The 22,372-nt window shown below is 44.4% G+C and overlaps 1 protein-coding gene across 2 annotated transcripts in view; it reads right to left on the bottom strand.

The window, feature by feature from the left end:
• LOC138677403 (alpha-N-acetylneuraminide alpha-2,8-sialyltransferase-like) overlaps positions 1-20,120 on the bottom strand; it is a 287,030-nt gene extending 266,910 nt beyond the window's left edge. Inside the window, exons 1-3 of one of the 2 annotated variants that reach the window (XM_069767498.1) lie at positions 19,998-20,120; positions 8,520-8,600; positions 4,789-4,875 (exon numbers count right to left, since the gene is read on the bottom strand). In XM_069767498.1, coding sequence (XP_069623599.1) covers positions 4,789-4,875; positions 8,520-8,600; positions 19,998-20,095 — 266 coding nt within the window. In that variant the 5' untranslated portion in view covers positions 20,096-20,120. The remainder of the gene's footprint in view (positions 1-4,788; positions 4,876-8,519; positions 8,601-19,997) is intronic. The other variant, XM_069767499.1, reaches the window with a different exon arrangement.
• Between the last annotated feature and the right edge of the window lie 2,252 nt (positions 20,121-22,372).

The following is a 22,372-nucleotide window of genomic DNA, read 5'->3' on the forward strand; positions in this document are numbered from 1 at the left end:
TGGGCAGGACACGTCCTGCGCCACTCGCACGATCTGTACCTGGCTCAACAACATTAACCCAATGGGCAGTGAGGGAAACATATCGCCCCTGTCCATGCTGACTGGTCCACGCATCGGTGGTGAGGTGGACCTTGCTACTGACGGCGTTCAGTAGCGCATGTTTTATGTTTGCCTCAACATGCCTGTGCAGGGCAGGGACAGCCTGCCTGCTGAAGTAAAAGCGGCTGGGCACCTTGTACTATGGGACTGCCAATGCCATCAAGTCACGGAAGCTGTCAGTCTCCACCAGCCTGAACGAGAGCATTTCCAGGGACAACAGTTTGGCAATGCCTGCATTCAGAGCCTGTGCTCGGGGGTGGTTGGCCGAGAATGCCCGCCTTTTCTCCCATGCCTGTACTACCGATGGCTGTAGAGTAGACTGGGAGTGTGAGGATGACTGGGAAGGTGGTGCTGTGGGTGGAATTACACAAGGTCTCTGGGAGGAAGCCAAACCAGCTGTGCGTGAGCTGGAGGAAGAGGCAACACGAGCTGAAGAGGTGGTAGCTGCCGCTGTTGGTTGGCCTACATCTTCAGTGTGTTTCTGTAACTCCACCGCGTGCCTGGTCCGCACATGTTTCCACATATTTGTGGTATTGAGGTTGCTGACATTTTTCCCTCTTTTTACTTTATGATGACACAGCTTGCATTTGACAAAACAAATGTCATCTGCAACTGTGTCAAAAAAGGACCAGGCACTGCAAGTCTTGGGAGCGCCCTTTTTGGCTTTGGAAAGAGACAGGCTCCTAACGGGTGCCAAAGTGGAGGCTACAGGCTCCGCAGTCTTCCCCCTCCCTCTCCCTCTTTGGCCCGTAAGAGGAAGCTCTTCCTCTGAGCTGCTCCCACCACCTTCCTGTTCCTCACGCCACGATGGGTCAAGGACCTCATCATCTCCACTACCCTCTGCCACCAACTGCTCCTCCTGGGTAGTCTCAGCAGCACAGTACGCACGAGAAAGCGGCACCTGAGTTTCATCATCAGATGCGTACTGCGCTGTGGTCACCGGAGGCACTGGCCCACCTGCCTCTTCAGAGTCAGAGAGATAAAGCTTTTGGGCATCACTGCACACTGCCTCTTCTTCCATTTCTCCAATGCTGCTTGGCTGGCCCCCTGTTTCCAAGCCAAGAGATTCAGAGAACAGAAGTAGAGACGGCTCCTGTCCTGGGCTCTCTGACTGCCTGGCCAATTTGGCAGGTGGTGAAGAGACAGATGGCTGCTCTCCAGTGCTCTGTGCCTGAGAGGATGTGGCACTAACTGAAGTCGATGCCGAGGCGTTAGCTGCCATCCACCCGACAACGGCTTCAATTTGGTCTTCACGCAGCAGCGGTGCACGGCGCTCTCCGACAAAGCTGCGCATGAAGGACTGTTCCCTGCTGAAACTGAGTGACGACGAGTCACCGGCGCCCGCAGCAGGCACAGAATCACCACGTCCTCTCCCTGCTCCTCTCCCTGCTCCGCGCCCACGCCCACGTGCCTTACTCCCTGCCCTCTTCATCTTGGTTGACAGATAAAGATAAGCAGAAAAGTACTAAGGCCTTAGTGTGCTTATTCCTGTAATGCTCCTCCTAACAGGTGTAAGAAACACTAATGTTGTAAATTGTGGACTAAACTTTATTATTTTTCAAATGTGGCCTACACAAGTGTAAGTTGTGTTTGGTGAACTTAACCTTTTTTTTGGTGCAGATCGGGCTACAGAGCTAGTTTAAATCACACGGAGACCGTGCAGACAGCCGTAAACGGCGCTGCAAGGCCAAGAAACCCTCCTCTAGGTTATCCTATATAGTGTTTTTCCACTATTTAGCTGGATACAAGTGGAAAGACACTAATAGGAATTTTTTTTTTCAAATTTTAAACTGGCTGCACTATTTGAAAAAAAGGAAATTGTTTTTCAAGGTATGAGGCAGTAACGCACCCTGAGCTGAATCCAACCGGCTATGGCTGCACACAGACTACAGGGCGAGCTGGGCTCACACGGAGACCGTGCAGACAGCCGTAAACGGCGCTGCAAGGCCAAAAAACCCTCCTCTAGGTTATCCTATATAGTGTTTTTCCACTATTTAGCTGGATACGAGTGGAAAGACACTAATAGGAATTTTTTTTTTCAAATTTTAAACAGGCTGCACTATTTGAAAAAAAGGAAAATTTTTCTCAAGGTATGAGCCAGTAACGAACCCTGAGCTGAATCCAACCGGCTATGGCTGCACACAGACTACAGGGCGAGCTGGGCTCACACGGAGACCGTGCAGACAGCCGTAAACGGCGCTGCAAGGCCAAAAAACCCTCCTCTAGGTTATCCTATATAGTGTTTTTCCACTATTTAGCTGGATACGAGTGGAAAGACACTAATAGGAATTTTTTTTTTCAAATTTTAAACAGGCTGCACTATTTGAAAAAAAGGAAAATTTTTCTCAAGGTATGAGCCAGTAACGAACCCTGAGCTGAATCCAACCGGCTATGGCTGCACACAGACTACAGGGCGAGCTGGGCTCACACGGAGACCGTGCAGACAGCCGTAAACGGCGCTGCAAGGCCAAAAAACCCTCCTCTAGGTTATCCTATATAGTGTTTTTCCACTATTTAGCTGGATACGAGTGGAAAGACACTAATAGGAATTTTTTTTTTCAAATTTTAAACAGGCTGCACTATTTGAAAAAAAGGAAAATTTTTCTCAAGGTATGAGCCAGTAACGAACCCTGAGCTGAATCCAACCGGCTATGGCTGCACACAGACTACAGGGCGAGCTGGGCTCACACGGAGACCGTGCAGACAGCCGTAAACGGCGCTGCAAGGCCCAAAAACCCCCCTCTAGGTTATCCTATGTAGTGTTTTTCCACAATAGAGCTGGAGACTGGTGGAAAAACACTAATAGGAAATTTGAGAAAAAATGTGCAGCAGGCTGCACTAAGAGCAAAAAAGAACAACTGTGTGAGGCAGTGTGAACCCCCCCTGAGCTGAATACAACCGGGTATATGGCTGCACACAGACTACAGAGTGAGCTGCACACACACACACACAGAGACCTTGCAGAACGCTGTTAAAACAGCGCTGCAAGGCAAGAGCAAGGTGAACAGTGAAGAACACACAGCGTTTTGCTAAATTAGCCTTTGGAAAGGAAAATAAAGCAATTAGCTAGCTCAACTGGCCCTCAGTTAGAACACAGCGTCCTGTCCCTAACTGAAATCACAGCAGAGTGAGCGCAAAATGGCGGCAGCGCTTTTTTATAGTGCAGAGTGACATCATTTCAGCAGCCAATCCAAGCCTTGCCAGTACTTACATGCCCACCATGCTAAACAGGATGTGCCCACACTTTCATTCATTCCTCATTGGCTGCTGCGTTCAATTTGAATTCTGGGAACTTCCGATTCCGGTATCCGATACGCGGGAAGTATCGGAATTCAGTATCGGAATTCCGATACCGCAAATATCGGCCGATACCCGATACTTGCGGTATCGGAATGCTCAACACTAGTGCTCGCCCATCACCATCATTCTACAAGCAGCCAGAAAAACGAGGAAGGGCTAAGCAAACTATAAATGAATTTAAGGTCAGAAATGTTTTATTTTAACACAACAATGTGAGCCCGTGTCAAGGAGGATAATCTTCAAGCTTGAATTTTGTCTGTTTCAGAGAGAACTTGTCCCATAAAGGCGACCCCTGTGTATTCATTGTAATGGTACACATAGGTGTCAGAGAGGGTTCACGGTGGATGACCTTTCTCTATCACCCCATCGAGTAGTTTGGGCTTGAACCGTCCATTTATTGTATGTATGGCCACTTGTCACACCGGTGACTCTCGCGGGTGGTAAGCGCCGCCCTACTCACCTCATGCGCGGCTTTGCTCCTCCCATGTCTGATGCTTCATGCAACATCTCCAGTTCTGCTATATCTCCTATTGCTGAAGAGCCTCTAGCCGGCTACAGGGAGACATGGCATGACTTTGTAGGAACTTGTGGCCTCTAGTTCCTGCAGTAATTAGGTTCCCTGGTTTATCCCTTGTCATTAGGTGGTATAATGGGCAGATCCTCACTCCACACCTTGCCTAATCTTACCATTTCTTGCAGATAATAGCTGGTGCTCTGGCAAGGTGTTATTTTGCTCCATTTATCTTGTCTGATCTCTGCACGCCTGACCCCGGCTATGTATACTGAACTTGTGTTACCTGCCCCGACCTTTGAATTTCCTCATTACACTTCTGTCATCTCTCCCTGTGTTGCACATTCCTGCCTTGACCGTTGCTCATCTGCTGCAGGTCCAGAGACTTCCCTGGAGTGGCACCTGGTAACTACCTACAACCCAAGCCTATCCTCACCATCAGCGGCTCTAGTAAAAACCAAATCGTCACTAGAACACACTATCCAACGTAAGCCCGGCCATTGACGCACCACCTATCAAATGACCAACAAATCTAATGATAAATTGCCTACAAGCTTTAGTGGAAATTCATGTGGTTCCGGTTTTATTACCAAAGTCAACTCTAAATTGAAAGGTGTGGTGTTGACGAGATACCAAAGCCCTGGCCACCAAAGAATGGCCACAAAGGCAGTTTAGGATATTGCAGTCCCCTTTACTAAGTTTTACTAGTTATAAACATTTAAACTCCAAATAGTTGGAAATGATGATTCCAGTAGTGATATGGCAACCAAAGAGGCATGGAGGACCGGTGCTGTGGTACTCAGAAGGAACAATAGCAAGGATAGGTCCCCCATGATCGGCTATTTCATACTTTGCAACTCTACGCTTTCTGTACTTACTGTTTCAGGTAACGCTCTGTCTGGTTCGCTTTCCAAGGACACCCTTGTAGAGCGTTAATCACTGCATAAAACGTAGATCTGTCCAATCTAGAGGAAAAAAAATGTTACTATGAGAACTACTTATGGAAATACAGGGATAGAGACAACCTGTGTAAGACATATAAAATATATGTAGCCAGTGAAATCCTCCGATTGCCAGAAGTTGTCCTTGTGAGTCAGAGGTTTGATGCTTCTCTTGGCTTCACTCCATGCGTTGGTTCTTCCATCTTTGGTTGTACCCAACACACTTACCAATAGAAAATTGTAGTAAAAATAATCGCGCGAAAGTAAGTCGCAGATAAGTTGCACCTATGTGTTTGTAATTTTTCAGTGAATCATTGTTGCACGATACATGTCAGTGTTTAGCCCTAGCCTTAGTCAGGTCTCAACTAGCGGCAAATTCCCCGGTTTGTCATTTGATCCTTAGCGTGGATATTTCACAGGTGTAACAAATTAAACAAAGGTGTTTAACGTTTTTCTGTGCTGCGTATTCACATCCAAAGAGAACATGAAACTTTCCATTAGGACGTGACCAGACATGTTGTGATGGTCTCCAGGATTGTGGCTCTCTACTTCAGGTGCACCGCACCTTGATCTTCTTTTCTGGCACTTGCCGATAGTAAACAAGCCTATTGATAACATTTTTTGGCTTGGGATCAACATCATTAGCAAATCTAGGTGATATATGAATCAAAAAATAAATAAACCTTCAGTGAGACTTTTCTCTCCTGCTTAGTAATCTTATTATCAGGTCTCTCCGAAGTGGCAAATTATATCTGTCTGCCAATAGATTGGTAAAATATTTGCCCATCATTGGCCACTTTTATAGCCTGATCACACAATTCGCGGCTGAGAATAGGGATCTTCTGCCGAGCACAAAACATCATTTTACCAGGTGAGCAAGTGTTCTCCTCATTTATCCGGTGATCGGCAGCCTGTTCTCAATAAAAGAACATTGTGAAATGAACGTTATTAATAAAACTCGTTCATTATAATCAGCATCAGCACAACCACTGAGGGGCAGACACCGACAGAGTAAGAGAAGATCAGATCTGAGAAACCCTATAATGAGCAGATCGGTCATTCGGGTAGAGATTGTGCAAGGCAGGAGAGAAATGGTAGCGATACAGGCAGCAGTGATACAGCAGAGACTAATAGTAACAGGCAGCAGTGATACAGCAGAGACTAATAGTAACAGGCAGCAGTGATACATCAGAGACTAATGGTAACAGGCAGCAGTGATACAGCGGAGACTAATAGTAACAGGCAGCAGTGATACAGCAGAGACTAATAGTAACAGGCAGCAGTAATACAGCAGAGACTAATAGTAACAGACAGCAGTGATGCAGCAGAGACTAATAGTAACAGGCAGCAGTGATACAGCAGAGACTAATAGTAACAGGCAGCAGTGATACAGCAGAGACTAATGGTAACAGGCAGCAGTGATACAGCAGAGACTAATGGTAACAGGCAGCAGTGATACAGCAGAGACTAATAGTAACAGGCAGCAGTGATACAGCAGAGACTAATAGTAACAGGCAGCAGTGATACAGCAGAGACTAATAGTAACAGGCAGCAGTGATATAGCAGAGACTAATGGTAACAGGCAGCAGTGATACAGCAGAGACTAATAGTAACAGGCAGCAGTGATACAGCAGAGACTAATAGTAACAGACAGCAGTGATGCAGCAGAGACTAATAGTAACAGGCAGCAGTGATACAGCAGAGACTAATAGTAACAGGCAGCAGTGATACAGCAGAGACTAACAGTAACAGGCAGCAGTGATACAGCAGAGACTAACAGTAACAGGCAGCAGTTATACAGCAGAGACTAATAGTAACAGGCACTAGTGATACAGCAGAGACTAATAGTAACAGGCAGCAGTGATACAGCAGAGACTAATAGAAACAGGCAGCAGTGATACAGCAGAGACTAATAGTAACAGGCAGTAGTGATACAGCAGAGACTAATAGTAACAGGCAGCAGTGATACAGTAGAGACTAATAGAAACAGGCAGCAGTGATACAGCAGAGACTAATAGTAACAGGCAGCAGTGATATAGCAGAGACTAATAGTAACAGGCAGCATTGATACAGCAGAGACTAATAGTAACAGGCAGTAGTGATAGAGCAGAGACTAATAGTGACAGGCAACAGTGATACAGCAGAGACTAATAGTAACAGGCAGCAGTGATACAGCAGAGACTAATAGTAACAGGCAGCAGTGATACAGCAGAGACTAATAGTAACAGGCAGTAGTGATACAGCAGAGACTAATAGTAACAGGCAGTAGTGATACAGCAGAGACTAATAGTAACAGGCAGCAGTGATACAGCAGAGACTAATAGTAACAGGCAGCAGTGATACAGCAGAGACTAATAGTAACAGGCAGTAGTGATACAGCAGAGACTAATAGTAACAGGCAGTAGTGATACAGCAGAGACTAATAGTAACAGGCAGTAGTGATACAGCAGAGACTAATAGTAACAGTCAGCAGTGATATAGCAGAGACATGAAAATTAAACAGGCATCAGTGATACAGCAGAGACTAATAGTAACAGGCAGTAGCCCGATATGTCATGGACTCCTATACCCCACCCTGGAAACATCCCCTATCCTCTAAAAGGAATTTAATATTCCCTGGACCTCTATATGCCCTCCCTCCCCCACCCCTGTATTTTTACCATATGCTTTGGCAATGCTAACATGTACTTAGTCCTGCCAATAAAGCTAATTTGAATTTGAATTTGAATTTGAATTTGTGATACAGCAGAGACTAATATTAACGGGCAGCAGTGATACAGCAGAGACTAATAGTAACAGGCAGCAGTGATACAGCAGAGACTATTAGTAACCGGCAGCAGTGATACAGCAGAGACTAATAGTACAGGCAATACAATAGAAATTGTTACATGTCGCTGGCACATCCAACTATCTACATCAGTATAACTACGTATACACTATCTATTCCTGCACAATGATAGAACATTACTTTTTTTTAATAAATTACTGTTTCTGACTACTCATGATGTATCACAGAGTTCAGATAAGTAAGCAACAAATTATTTTGTAGATTTTTTAGGTCTCTAAAAAAAGATTTTATACATTTCCCATAAAATATAAAATCTGAACGAAATAAAAGGACATCTGAAAACTTTTCATGGGAAATGTCATTTTTTTAGGGTTATTATATGCTTTAGGTTAAATATGCAAATTGCCTCTTCTGAGAAAAAGAGGACTTAAACTCTATAGTGCCACCTGTTGGAAGTAGCGATCCTACAAGTCACAATCAACCCTTTAACGAGTCGTGCAATATGACTTAGGATAAAAGCCAAATCAGTATCTCAATTCGCAGACACGGTGTTTCGGGCTGTTGGCCCTCGTCAGTGCGAAGCATGAGAGCTGATTTGGCTAGGTGAGAGGCTCTGGACTGGGGTGTAAGGTTGCTTTAGGTTAGAAATATTTACATATTGGAAAATTGCTAATTTTTCAACATTTTTATCAAATTTCAAATATTTTCAGAATTTAATGCAAAATGTAGTAACCTAAACTCGCTGCTAAAATAAAATACAATGTGTCGTAAAAACCTTCTCACAAATCCTGGGTTATGATGAAGCATTTTAGCGGTGACAACATAAGGTGACTCGTATCAGAATAAATGAATGAGGCCAAGAATCTCAGTCGTTACTCACTTCTTCATTGTAGATTTCAATATGAGAGATTTGAGGCGCAGACACTCGGATTCCGGCATCTCCATGTATCTTCTCCTTGACCTGTTGACGAGATGCACAATGTTGGTTAGGAGGTAAGCCCGCAGGGTCTACTATGTGTGTTCCCATGGAATCTGCAATGGTTCTGTCCAAAATAGAAAGGAATGGAGGAGTTCCTAAGATTGATTCATCTGATTTCTTTCATATGTATCAAAAGGACATGTAAGAAGGTTCCATAAACCACAAGGAGCCTTGGATGAAAGACAGTAGATTAATAACTGTAGATTCTCACGAGCCTAGATCAGCTGTGCCACCAGGGTAGAGGAAGAGTTAATGGTTCAGTCCCTTGTGGTCTAAGGAAGTCAAAAGTTTCATCCCTCCAGTCATCTATGGTAGTAAGAGGGTTAAGGATAGTATAAAGGGTAAAAAAAAAATTGTGATCTAGGGTAGTAAAAAAATGAATGATAACAACCTTCATGGAGGAAGATGGTACAAAAGTTACTGATAACATCCCTAGGTTCTGAGGCCGTGAAGAAGATAATGACGATCTACCAACACATCATGTCTTTCGAATTTTCTTAGTATTAGTATTGTAAAATAATTCCATCACGTAGACAACATTAAGGAAATCCTGAAAACATGATCTCCTGGTCTGGAGTTATGGAACACTGGTCTAGGATAATAAACTTATTGATTACTTCCCTAGTGCTCTTGAACAAAAAAAGATGATTACTGGAACAATATCTCTGGTTGTCTAAGGTATTAAGAAAAAATGATAATGTCCTGGTGGCCTCGAGTAGCAAAGAGGTTAATGATAATAACCCTGCTGGTCTAGACAAAATAAACGGGCTGATGTTGATTTCACTGGTGGGGTAGAGTAGTAAAATAATTAATGATTATATGTAGCGATGGGCGAGCACTAAAATGCTCGGGTGCTCGTTGCTCGGGTCGAGCAGATTGGAATACTCGGTACTCGACCCGAGCAACGAGCCCAATGTAAGTCTATGGGAGACCCGTGTATTTTTATCGCGATCCCCCCGAGGGTCCTTTTAAGGTCTAAAAAGGTCTGAAAATGATGGAAACACTGCTCAAATGACGCAGGGACATCATGGGGATCGCCCCTGGAAGCATTCCTGACTCCTAGGTCACAGCTGTAATCATTTTTTTCGAGATTCATGCCATTTTTCCTGGTGCCACAAAAAACACATTAAAACTAAACCAAAACGGGTTTTGCTTGGAAATATGTCACGGTACAGCCTTTGCAGGTTAATAAATTGCCTGTAAAGCCAAATTTTTAACCCCAGACCGAAAATTTCCTTAACCCCTTTCTGACCTCGGACGGGATAGTACGTCCGAGGTCAGAAGCCCCGCTTTGATGCGGGCTCCGGCGGTGAACCCGCACCAAAGCCGGGACATATCAGCTGTCTACCGCCTCACCAACACCGGATCTCCTGTGTTGTGAATTCTGTTTTCGAACTCCCTCCTGTGGTCATGAATGGTACTTCGGCGAGTTCTGTCCATGGACTCCCTCTGGTGGCTGTGAGTGGAGCTGCTGCTTCTGAGGTTCCTTCCATAGGTGACGTAGTTTATTCTTTGGCTGGCTGTTCTATTTAACTCCACTCAGATCGTTACTCCATGCCAGCTGTCAATGTTCTTGTACTGGTTCAGTTCGCTCTTGGATCTTTCTGGTGACCTGTCTACTCCAGCAGAAGCTAAGTCCCTGCTGGCTAATTATTTGTTCATTGTTTCCTTGTCCAGTTGGCTATCATGATTTTGTCTTGCTAGCTGGAAGCTCTGGGATGCAGAGTGGCACACTTTTTGCACACTCTGCGTGGTTTTTTTGTAGTTTTTGTGCTGACCGCAAAGATACCTTTTCTATCCTCAGTCTGTTTAGTAAGTCTGGCCTCCCTTTGCTGAAACCTGTTTCATTTCTGTGTTTATGACTTTCATCTTAACTCACAGTCAATATATGTGGGGGGCTGCCTTTTCCTTTGGGGAATTTCACTGAGGCAAGGAAGGCTTTATTTTCTATCTCTAGGGCTAGTTAGCTCTTAGGCTGTGAAGAGGCGTCTAGGTCGTGTTAGGTACGCTCCACGGCTATTTCTAGTTGTGTGATAGGATTAGGGGTTGCGGTCAGCAGAGCTCCCACTTCCCAGAGCTTGTCCTGTGTGAGTTTAACCATCTGGTCGTTCCGGGTGCTCTTAACCACCAGGTCCATAACACTCCTGCAACCCTCAACCTACTGTCTCCTTCCCCATAATCCTGTAGAATGTAAGCCCGCAAGGGCAGAGTCCTCGCCCCTCTGTATCAGTCCGTCATTGTTAGTTTGTTTACTGTATGTGATATTTGTAACTTGTACAGTTAGGGCCAGAAATATTTGGACAGTGACACAATTTTCGCGAGTTGGGCTCTGCATGCCACCACATTGGATTTGAAATGAAACCTCTACAACAGAATTCAAGTGCAGATTGTAACGTTTAATTTGAAGGGTTGAACAAAAATATCTGATAGAAAATGTAGGAATTGTACACATTTCTTTACAAACACTCCACATTTTAGGAGGTCAAAAGTAATTGGACAAATAAACATAACCCAAACAAAATATTTTTATTTTCAATATTTTGTTGCAAATCCTTTGGAGGCAATCACTGCCTTAAGTCTGGAACCCATGGACATCACCAAACGCTGGGTTTCCTCCTTCATAATGCTTTGCCAGGCCTTTACAGCCGCAGCCTTCAGGTCTTGCTTGTTTGTGGGTCTTTGCGTCTTAAGTCTGGATTTGAGCAAGTGAAATGCATGCTCAATTGGGTTTAGATCTGGAGATTGACTTGGCCATTGCAGAATGTTCCACTTTTTGGCACTCATGAACTCCTGGGTAGCTTTGGATGTATGCTTGGGGTCATTGTCCATCTGTACTATGAAGCGCCGTCCAATCAACTTTGCAGCATTTGGTTGAATCTGGGCTGAAAGTATATCCCGGTACACTTCAGAATTCATCCGGCTACTCTTGTCTGCTCTTATGTCATCAATAAACACAAGTGACCCAGTGCCATTGAAAGCCATGCATGCCCATGCCATCACGTTGCCTCCACCATGTTTTACAGAGGATGTGGTGTGCCTTGGATCATGTGCCGTTCCCTTTTTTCTCCCCATCATTCTGGTACAGGTTGATCTTTGTCTCATCTGTCCATAGAATACTTTTCCAGAACTGAGCTGGCTTCTTGAGGTGTTTTTCTGTCTATTTTTGGTATTGATGAATGGTTTGCATCTAGATGTGAACCCTTTGTATTTACTGTCATGGAGTCTTCTCTTTACTGTTGACTTAGAGACAGATACACCTACTTCACTGAGAGTGTTCTGGACTTCAGTTGATGTTGTGAACGGGTTCTTCTTCACCAAATTAAGTATGCGGCGATCATCCACCACTGTTGTCATCCGTGGACGCCCAGGCCTTTTTGAGTTCCCAAGCTCACCAGTCAATTCCTTTTTTCTCAGAATGTACCCAACTGTTGATTTTGCTACTCCAAGCATGTCTGCTATCTCTCTGATGGATTTTTTCTTTTTTTTCAGCCTCAGGATGTTCTGCTTCACCTCAATTGAGAGTTCCTTTGACCGCATGTTGTCTGCTCACAGCAACAGCTTCCAAATGCAAAACCACACACCTGGAATCCACCCCTGACCTTTTAACTACTTCATTGATTACAGGTTAACGAGGGAGACGCCTTCAGAGTTAATTGCAGCCCTTAGAGTCCATTGTCCAATTACTTTTGGTCCCTTGAAAAAGAGGACGCTAAGCATTACAGAGCTATGATTCCTAAACCCTTTCTCCGATTTGGATGTGGAAACTATCATATTGCAGCTGGGAGTGTGCACTTTCAGCCCATATTATATATATAATTGTATTTCTGAACATGTTTTTGTAAACAGCTAAAATAACAAAACTTGTGTCACTGTCCAAATATTTCTGGCCCTAACTGTATGTAACCCCTTCTCATGTACAGCACCATGGAATCAATGGTGCTATATAAATAAATAATAATAATAATAATGTGCCCATAATAGGCGCGAGCAGAATCGCGATCTGCCCGCACCTATTAACTAGTTAAATGCCGCTGTCAAACGCAGACAGCAGCATTTAACCATCGCATCCGGCCGGGCGGCCGGAAATGACGTCATCGCCGACCCCCGTCACATGATCGGGGGTCGGCGATGCTTGTACATTGTAACCATAGAGGTCCTAGAGACCTCTATGGTTACTGATTGCCCGTCGCTGTGAGCGCCACCCTGTGGTCGGCGCTCACAGCACACGTGCAATTCTGCTACATAGCAGCGATCAGCAGATCGCTGCTATGTAGCAGAGCCGATCATGCTGTGCCTGCTTCTAGCCTCCCATGGAGGCTATTGAAGCATGGCAAAAGTAAAAAAAAAAGTAAAAAAAAATGTAAAAAAAATAAAAAAAATATAAAAGTTTAAATCACCCCCCTTTCGCCCCAATCAAAATAAATCAATAAAAAAAATCAAATCTACACATATTTGGTATCGCCGCGCTCAGAATCACCCGATCTATCAAATAAAAAAATGCATTAACCTGATTGCTAAACAGTGTAGCGACAAAAAAATTTGAAATGCCAGAATTACGTTTTTTTGGTCGCTGTGACATTGCATTAAAATGCAATAACGGGCGATCAAAAGAACGTATCTGCACCGAAATGCTATCATTAAAAACATCATCTCGGCACGCAAAAAATAAGCCCTCAACCGACCCCAGATCACGAAAAATGGAGACGCTACGAGTATCGGAAAATGGCGCCTTTTTTTTTTTTTTTTAGCAAAGTTTGGATTTTTTTTTCACCACTTAGGTAAAAAATAATCTAGACATGTTAGGTGTCTATGAACTCATACTGACCTGGAGAATCATAATGGCAGGTCAGTTTTAGCATTTAGTGAACCTAGCAAAAAAGCCAAACAAAAAACAAGTGTGGGATTGCGCTTTTTTTGTGCAATTTCACCGCACTTGCAATTTTTTTCCCGTTTTCTAGTACACGACATGCTAAAACCAATAAAGTCGTTTAAAAGTACAACTCGTCCCGCCAAAAATAAGCCCTCACATGGCCAAATTGACGGAAAAATAAAAAAGTTATGGCTCTGGGAAGGAGGGGAGCGAAAAACGAACACGGAAAAACGAAAAATCCCAAGGTCATGAAGGGGTTATATTTCTTTCACTTGGGCTATGTTCACACGCAGCGTTTTTGAAGTGTTTTTCAACTTTAACATTGCTTTCAACCACTACAAATGCATTCACTGGGAAATGTCAGTGTAACATGTAACCCCCCTAGCTGGCCATGTGGTGGGTGACACATAAGCAGACCCATCTTGTTTCATTTATGAAGGAGGGACTCTTAAAGTCACAGAGCCTATTTTTACTGGTGCATCAGGCGGCATTAATCTTCTTAAAGGGCCATTATTAAACAGTGGGTCTCCTAAGCTGTTGTAGCCTATGCTGTGAGTGGATGGGCTGCCAAGAATTATGACGCACCACAATACCCCTGTCATAAGATGTCCAGAGGGGACTCCTGAAAAAGTGTTGCATTGAATTCACGGCCTGCCCTGCTGCATAGTCATATACACCCCATTACGGCTTGGAACCCACATACTGGATGGGCCCAGGAAAATCCACTCGTATTTTTTAATGGTCTGATGGTTTCCTCTTTGCAGAATTATTTACAGGAGAATTTGGCAATTTTATTTCCCATGTTTTTAACACTAAGGTTCAGATACGGCTTTAAAAAAGGCAAATACTTGCAATATAAGGCAATTGTACTGCAAACTACAAAATTCAAGGAATAGTATGATTGAATAGTATGAGTGCGTACACTTTTGTATGTGTTAACATACACAGGTTAATAAGTACATATAAGGATTAAATACATATAATGATTACCTATATATGAAGATTCACTACATACAGTATACTTACATCATCCACAAGAGGCTTTTAAACATCATCCGTCTGGAATATCAGAGAAGCAACACCCAGAAAGAGAACCCCTGGGAGATTACCTACACCGCATGGGCATCCCCAATTATGCAGGTATCAGCACACTGTACATATACATGTACAGGTACCCCAGTTTGGTCCCCGATGGCTATAAAAGTATGTTTTACTGTAATAAGTGCCATTGTTGCAGAATCAAGCACACCTGGGTGAGCTCATACAGCCAGTGCCTGATAGCGGACGTCCATGGATTAGGCATTATGTGTCAGCTGTCAGATTCTCTTTAAATATCATCCTTCTTGGCAGCACATTGTCTTTTGCTTCCAAAAACGATGCTATCCTAGCCGCAGAGAACAATCATGTGAACGATCGTTCTGCACACGTGAAAGAGCAGCGACTAATAACTGCCAATTGACGTCATATAGGAAATCTGTGGTTATGTTATATGAGAGATTGGCCAATGTAGCTGCACCCTTACATCTACGTGCCTTGTAGGTGACATTCTGATTGCAGTTCTTCTAGTTTTCATCTGGTCCTGACACCATGATGATTTCTCATCTGCAGATTTCCCTTTTCCCCGGCCTTCTCCAGCACATTCCAACATGGTGTCCCATAAAATAATAGTGTGAATATAATGCCAACTGTTTAAGAATAACCACCCATGATGTGCACTAAATAAGCCCTATGCTGAGCCCGTCTATAATATAATGCTGGGAGCGTCACTCTGTCCGAAGCCTTTATAGACTGCGCAAGCGCAAGCGCCGGCGCAGTCTGGACCCCACAGAGTGACGCTCCCAGGAGATCGCGGTATGCGTAAACACTGAACGCACACCGCGATCTCCAACGGATAGCAGGGACGCGCCAGGAGGGTGAGTATATTCACCTGTCACCTATTTAGATTGTGAGCCCCAACGGGGACAGCGATGATAATGTGTGTAAACTGTAAAGCGCCTCGGAATATGTTAGCGCTATATAAAAATAAAGATTATTACCTGTCTGTCCCGTTCCAGCGCTGCGTGCGGCTCCGTCTCCCGGGTCCTCTGCCTGTGACGTTCACAGTTCAGAGGGAGCGATGACGTGCTTAATGCGCGCCGCCTTCTGACTGAACAATCACAGCCAGAGGACCCGGAACACGGAGTGGCGGGAAGCACTGGATCAGGGCCAGGTGAATATAGCAAGTGTCGGGGGCCTGAGTTAGCGGCGACTCCGGCACCTGACCCCCACAGCGCGCCGGTGTCCCCACCTGCTCAGGCCCCCCAGCACTCGGCACCCAGCGACGATAGGCGAGTATGGTATTTTTTTTATATATATCGCAGCAGCATACGGGGCATACAGTATAATATTATGGAGCATCTTATGGGGCCATCAACCATAATGGAGCAGTGTACGGGGGCATGTACTATGGAGCATCTTATGAGGCCATAAACCTTTATGGAGCAGTGTATGGGGCATATACTATGGAGCATTTTATGGGGGCCATAAACCTTTATGGAGCAGTGTATGGGGCATATGGATGGGAGCAGCAAATTACAGAACTGTGGCGCAGGATGGGAGCAGCACATGACAGAACGGGGGTCTAGGATGGGTGCAGCACATGACAGAAAGGGGGCACAGGATGGAGCAGCACATGACAGGATGGGGACACAGGATGGAGCAGCACATGACAGGATGGGGACACAGGATGGAGCAGCACATGACAGGATGGGGACGCAGGATGGAGCAGCACATGACAGGATGGAGACCATATAGCAATATAAATGCTCGCCACCTGGGCGTAGAACGGGTTCAATAGCTAGTGAATATATAATTGCCTCTCACTGTGCTCCCTGCACAAAACATGACCCTACACCATTCTCTCATATCAAATATTCCCACCACACCGTCTGCCCCGTTATATACTATGACCGCCACACCGTCCCCCCATTATATACTATGACTACCACACCGTCCGCCCAGTTATATACTATGACCACCACACAGTCCCCCCATTATATACTATGACCACCACACCGTCCACCCATTATATACTATGACCACCACACAGTCCCCCCGTTATATACTATGACCACCAAACAGTCCCCCCGTTATATACTATGACCACCAAACAGTCCCCCCGTTATATACTATGACCACCACACTGTCCCCCCATTATATACTATGACCACCACACCGTCCGCCCCGTTATATACTATGACCACCACACCGTCCACCCATTATATACTATGACCACCACACCGTCCACCCATTATATACTATGACCACCACACCGTCCCCCCTTTATATACTATGACAACCAAACAGTCCCCCCTTTATATACTATGACCACCACACCGTCCCCCGGTATATACTATGACCACCACACCGTCCCCCCGTTATACTATGACCACCACACCGTCCCCCCGTTATATACTATGACTACCACACCGTCCGCCCAGTTATATACTATGACCACCACACAGTCCCCCCATTATATACTATGACCACCACACCGTCCACCCATTATATACTATGACCACCAAACAGTCCCCCCGTTATATACTATGACCACCAAACAGTCCCCCCGTTATATACTATGACCACCACACCGTCCCCCCATTATATACTATGACCACCACACAGTCCCCCCGTTATATACTATGACCACCAAACAGTCCCCCCGTTATATACTATGACCACCACACTGTCCCCCCATTATATACTATGACCACCACACCGTCCGCCCCGTTATATACTATGACCACCACACCGTCCACCCATTATATACTATGACCACCACACCGTCCACCCATTATATACTATGACCACCACACCGTCCCCCCTTTATATACTATGACAACCAAACAGTCCCCCCTTTATATACTATGACCACCACACCGTCCCCCGGTATATACTATGACCACCACACCGTCCCCCCGTTATACTATGACCACCACACCGTCCCCCCGTTATATACTATGACAACCAAACCGTCCATCTCTATGAACTTCAGCCGCCATACTATTTGCCCTTATGAGTTATACCAATCACACCTTCTTCGTTTATGAACTATGACCCCCACACTGTTCTCCCCCAAACTCTATACTGAGCCACTACCATGCTGTCACTAACTTGTTGGCCCTTCTCCATACTGACCCATCATACTACCCCAACTCTATACACAGACACTCCGATAGTGCTTCTTCTCCATAAAAAGCCCACCCATAATGCCCCATCTCCATACAGAGCCCCTTCCCTATACAGAGACCCCTCTAACTGCCTCATCTTCATACTATCACATCTGTATTGAGCCCCCCATACTGCCCCATTTCCATACAGAACACCTTCCATGTTGCCATTTATCCATACAAGTCGACAATTTTGTTCCGTATCCAAAAAGAACCCCCCCCATACTGACCTATCACTAAACTTTCCCTTCTCCATACAGAGTCCCCATCATACTGCCCCATATCAAAACAGAGCCCCAAGCACTTTCATATCTCCAAACAGAGCCCCATCTCTATATAGAGAACCCCATTCTGCCCGTCTCCATACAAAGCGCCCCATACTGCCTAATTTCCATAGGGAGCCCCCATATTGCTCCATATCCATACAGAGCACTCCTATATTGCCATTTCTCCATACGGAGTCCCCAATTTTCCCCTATATCTAAAAAATCTCCCAACATACTGCCTACTGCCTCTTTTCTGTACAGAGTGCCCTCTATATTGCCCCAGCTCCTTACGGAGCCCATTTAGACTGCCCCACCTCCATATGCATCCCCTCCATACTGCCCTATCTCCATCCAGAGCCCCCAATACTGCCCCATATCCACAAAGAGCCCCCATCTGTACACAAAGCTCTGCAATAATGCCCCATGTACAGAGTCCAACTATTTTGCCCCATCTCCAAACAGAACCCCCCTATATTGTCCCTTCTTTATTCTGAGCACCTCTATACTGACAATTTCTAAACAAAATGCCCCCTATAAGGTCCCTTTTCTTTTCCCGTAAATTGCCTCATCTTCTAACAGAACCCCCCAACACTGCCACCCCTCTTCTACCCCTATCTCCAAGACCCAATAGAAAATCACCGAACATATGGTCACACAAAGATCAGAGCAAGGTAAGGTTGTGGACGTAAAAACCTGGAGAAATCAGGTGTCCACACTGCATAAAACAATATACAGCACATAAAAAAGCCGCTGTGATCCACCGGGAACAGGTATGAGCGCGAAGTGTGGATCAAAGAATAGATTACAGGCAAAGTGTTGGTGGGGACAAGAGGGGGCGGCAGATAAAACAAAAGACTAGTCATTAAATGACTGTGGGATAGGAACAACAACGTAGAAGGAACAGGTTAAATGCTGAAAAGAAGGGAAATAGGAAAGATCCAGGTATTAACTGAGCCCAAAGTGATGATGGAAACAGAACCGCCCCCAAAAGATAGTAGATATGATCCCCTGTCAATAAGACAGAACAATGGGTGGTGAGTCACCATGTCAGTAACTCATGTAATTATGTGGGGCACAGAAGTCCTTGATTGACCACACTGGGCAATGGTAGTAAATACAAGTACTCTCCATGCACTTCCAATGCTCCTAATATAACACTGTCCATAAACTACCCAATAAGCGAGCTGGTCAGAGAAATATAGTAAACATGATCAGAAATAAATACCTGGTGGTTCCGAGAACCGAGTGTGGCACACACCCCGACGCGCGTTTCGGAATGAAATCCTTGATCAGGGGGCACCCACTATACTGCCCCTCCTCCTTTCTGAGCCCCTCTGAAAACCCCTCCACAAAGACGCCGATCTGGTGTGACGGGGAAAATTTAAAGATTTTTATTTTTGAAATTATTTTGCTCGCAAGTGCCACCCCCCCTGCAGCCGGCCATCCTAGCCCAGTGGAAAATATGGCACTGTGGATCTCCTTTTTTCCTTCTTTTTTCTCTCGTCCCACTGTCCCTTTTTCTCTTTTTCTCTCTCACTCCCATTTTTTCTTTTTCTTTTTTCCCTGTCGTTTTCTCTCTATTTGTTTCTCTTTTTTTATTTTTATACATTTTTCACTCTTTGCCTCTTTCTTTCTCTGTGTCTAGTTCCTTGTCTCTCTGTTTCTCTTTTTCTTTCTCTATCTCTTTGCCTTTTTTCTTGTTTTATCTTCTCTTCTCTCTCTGTTGCTTTTTTTGTCTGTCTTCCTCTCACTTTTTTCCTTTTTTGGCCTTTTTCTCTGTTTTTCTCTGTGTCTTTCTTTGTCTATTTTTTCTTTTTCTTTCTCTCTTCGAACTCTATCTCTTCCTTCCCAGATTCTATTTTTCTTTGTGTCTCTCTTTTTTAACTCTCTCTATTTTTCTCTCTTTGAATTTCCTTCACTTTCTATCCCTCTTTCCCTGTTTCTGCTTTTCTTTCCCTCTCATTCTTCTCTTGTTGTCTTTCTTCCTCCCTGTCTCGCACACATGTTCTCCTGCCGCCCATTAGTAGTGACTTACCGCTGAGCGCTCTGTCCCCGGTGCTGAAGGTTCCAGTAGAAGCTGTAGCCGATCAGCACCACCACCAGTACGAGGACGAGATGCCAGCGCCGTGCCATGATGTCAGCCGTCAGTCAGGATACTGGAGAAACGTTCACAGCGGAGCAGATAAATACCTGGGGAAGGTGTGTCCTACCTGTGCAGGTGATCCAACCACACTGCCTGCAACACTGCAGGATAGAGAGGAACATATACAATCTGTGTACATACAGCTTTCTATACACTGTACAGATATATACAGGGGTACATAAAGAGTTACATACAAGTCTAAATACAGGTGTACATACTGATGTATATGTTGGTAGAGATGAGTACACCCGTGGATCTTGGTGTTCAGTTGGTTAGGGCGCACTTTTTGAAAGTTCGGTTCTGATCGTGAACTTGTCCCTGGACCCCTCTATAAGTCAATGGAGACCCGAAATTGAGAACTGGGAAAATAGCTATAAAATTGTCATAGAGAGGGCTAGGGAGCTGCAAAAGAACCAAAATAGGGGTAACAACAGGACAATTCCGCTGCAAACAAATGCGGATAGAGAAATTACTTAACCGCTTCGCCCCGGAGCCTGTTTTCACCTTCCTGACCAGGTCAAGTTTTACCATTCTGACCACTGTGACTTTATGAGATTATAGCTCTGGAACGCTTCAACGGATCCCACAGATCCTGAGACCGTTTTCCCGTGACAGTTTGCACTTCATGCTAGTGGTAAAATTACTTCGATATAACTTACGTATACTTGCATAAAAATCTGAGTTTTTCGCAAAAATTTGAAATTTTTTTTTTTATTTTTAGAATTTAATTTTTATGCCCTTAAATCAGAGTCATATCGCACCAAATAGTTAATAAGTAACATTTCCCACATGTCTACTTTATTTCAGCACAATTTTTGAAACATATCTTTTTTTTTTGTTAGGACGTTATAAGGTCTAAAAGTTCACCAGCAATTTCTAATTTTTACAAGAAAATTTGCAGAACCATTTTTTTTAGGAACCATCTCACATTTGAAATGACTTTGAGAGACCTATGTGACAGAAAAAAGCTCAAAAGTGACACAATTCTATAAACTGCACCCCTCAAGGTGCTCAAAACCACATTCAAGAAGTTTATTAACCCTTCAGGTGCTTCACTGAAATTAACAGAATGTGGAATGAAAAAATTAACATTTAACTTTTTTCACAAAATTTTTTCTTAAGATCTATTTTTTTTTTTACTTTTGAAAGAGTAACAGAAGAAATTCACCATAAAATTTGATGCACAATTTCTCCTGAGCATGCTAGTGTAAGGAGGTGGCGTGGACCCTCGCTTGCTTTCCCTCTCCTGAATGTCAACTAACCGTGTCATGTAACAAGGTGGCACAGGGTGGTAGTTGTGGGAGAGTACCCCTGGATGTGATGGTTGCCTTGCCGTTTAGTAAAGTTTAATCGTTGGAACAAAGATTGCGACTTTGTGGTGCTTCCTGGGATTAAAATTCTAGCTGACACAGCGAGTACACACCTCTTCATGTGCAAGGGGCCAGGGTGCTCACTGACTGTTGCTTAGTAGACTCGCCCACGACTACCACCACATGCTGCCATGTTACACTGGTACCCCATATGTAGTAGAACACCACTGTTTTTGTGCATGGCAGGGTTTGGAAGGGAAGGAGCGCCATTTCACTTTTTGAATGTAAAATTTACTGGCATAATTAGCAGATGCCATGTCGTGTTTGGCGAGTCCTTGATGTGCCTAAACAGTGGAAACCCCTGACAAGTGACACAATTTTGGAAACTAGACCTCTAAGGGTATGTGTCCACGTTCAGCCATCCTGAAAGTGGACACATACCCTGAGGGAACTTATATAGATGTATGGTGAGCACATTGAACACCCAAGTGTTTCACAGAAGTTTATAACATTGAGCTGTGAAAATTAAAAACAATCACATTTTTCCCACAAAAATTATTTTTTAGCAACAAATGTTATATTTTCACAAGGATAACAGGAGAAAATGGACCCCAAAATTTGTTATGCAATTTCTCCTGAGTTCACTGATACCCCAGATGTGGTAGAAAACTACTTTTGACGCACAGTGCAAAGCTCCAAAGGGAAGTAGCGCCATAGTACAGGGCAGATTTTGCTGCACATAATTGAGGGTGCCATGTTACATTGGCAGAGCCCTTGAGGTGCCAGAACAGCAAACCCCCCCCATAAGTGACCCCATTTTACAAAGTAAACCTCTCAATAACTTCATCTAGGGGTCCAGTGATTATACAGACACCACAGGTGGATCACAGAATTTTAAACCATTGAGCAGTGAAGAAAATAATTTACATTTGTTACCATCAAGATTGTGTGTTAGGC

Source organism: Ranitomeya imitator, chromosome 4 (genome assembly GCF_032444005.1).
Source record: "Ranitomeya imitator isolate aRanImi1 chromosome 4, aRanImi1.pri, whole genome shotgun sequence".
In the NCBI taxonomy this organism is placed as follows: Eukaryota; Metazoa; Chordata; class Amphibia; order Anura; family Dendrobatidae; genus Ranitomeya; species Ranitomeya imitator.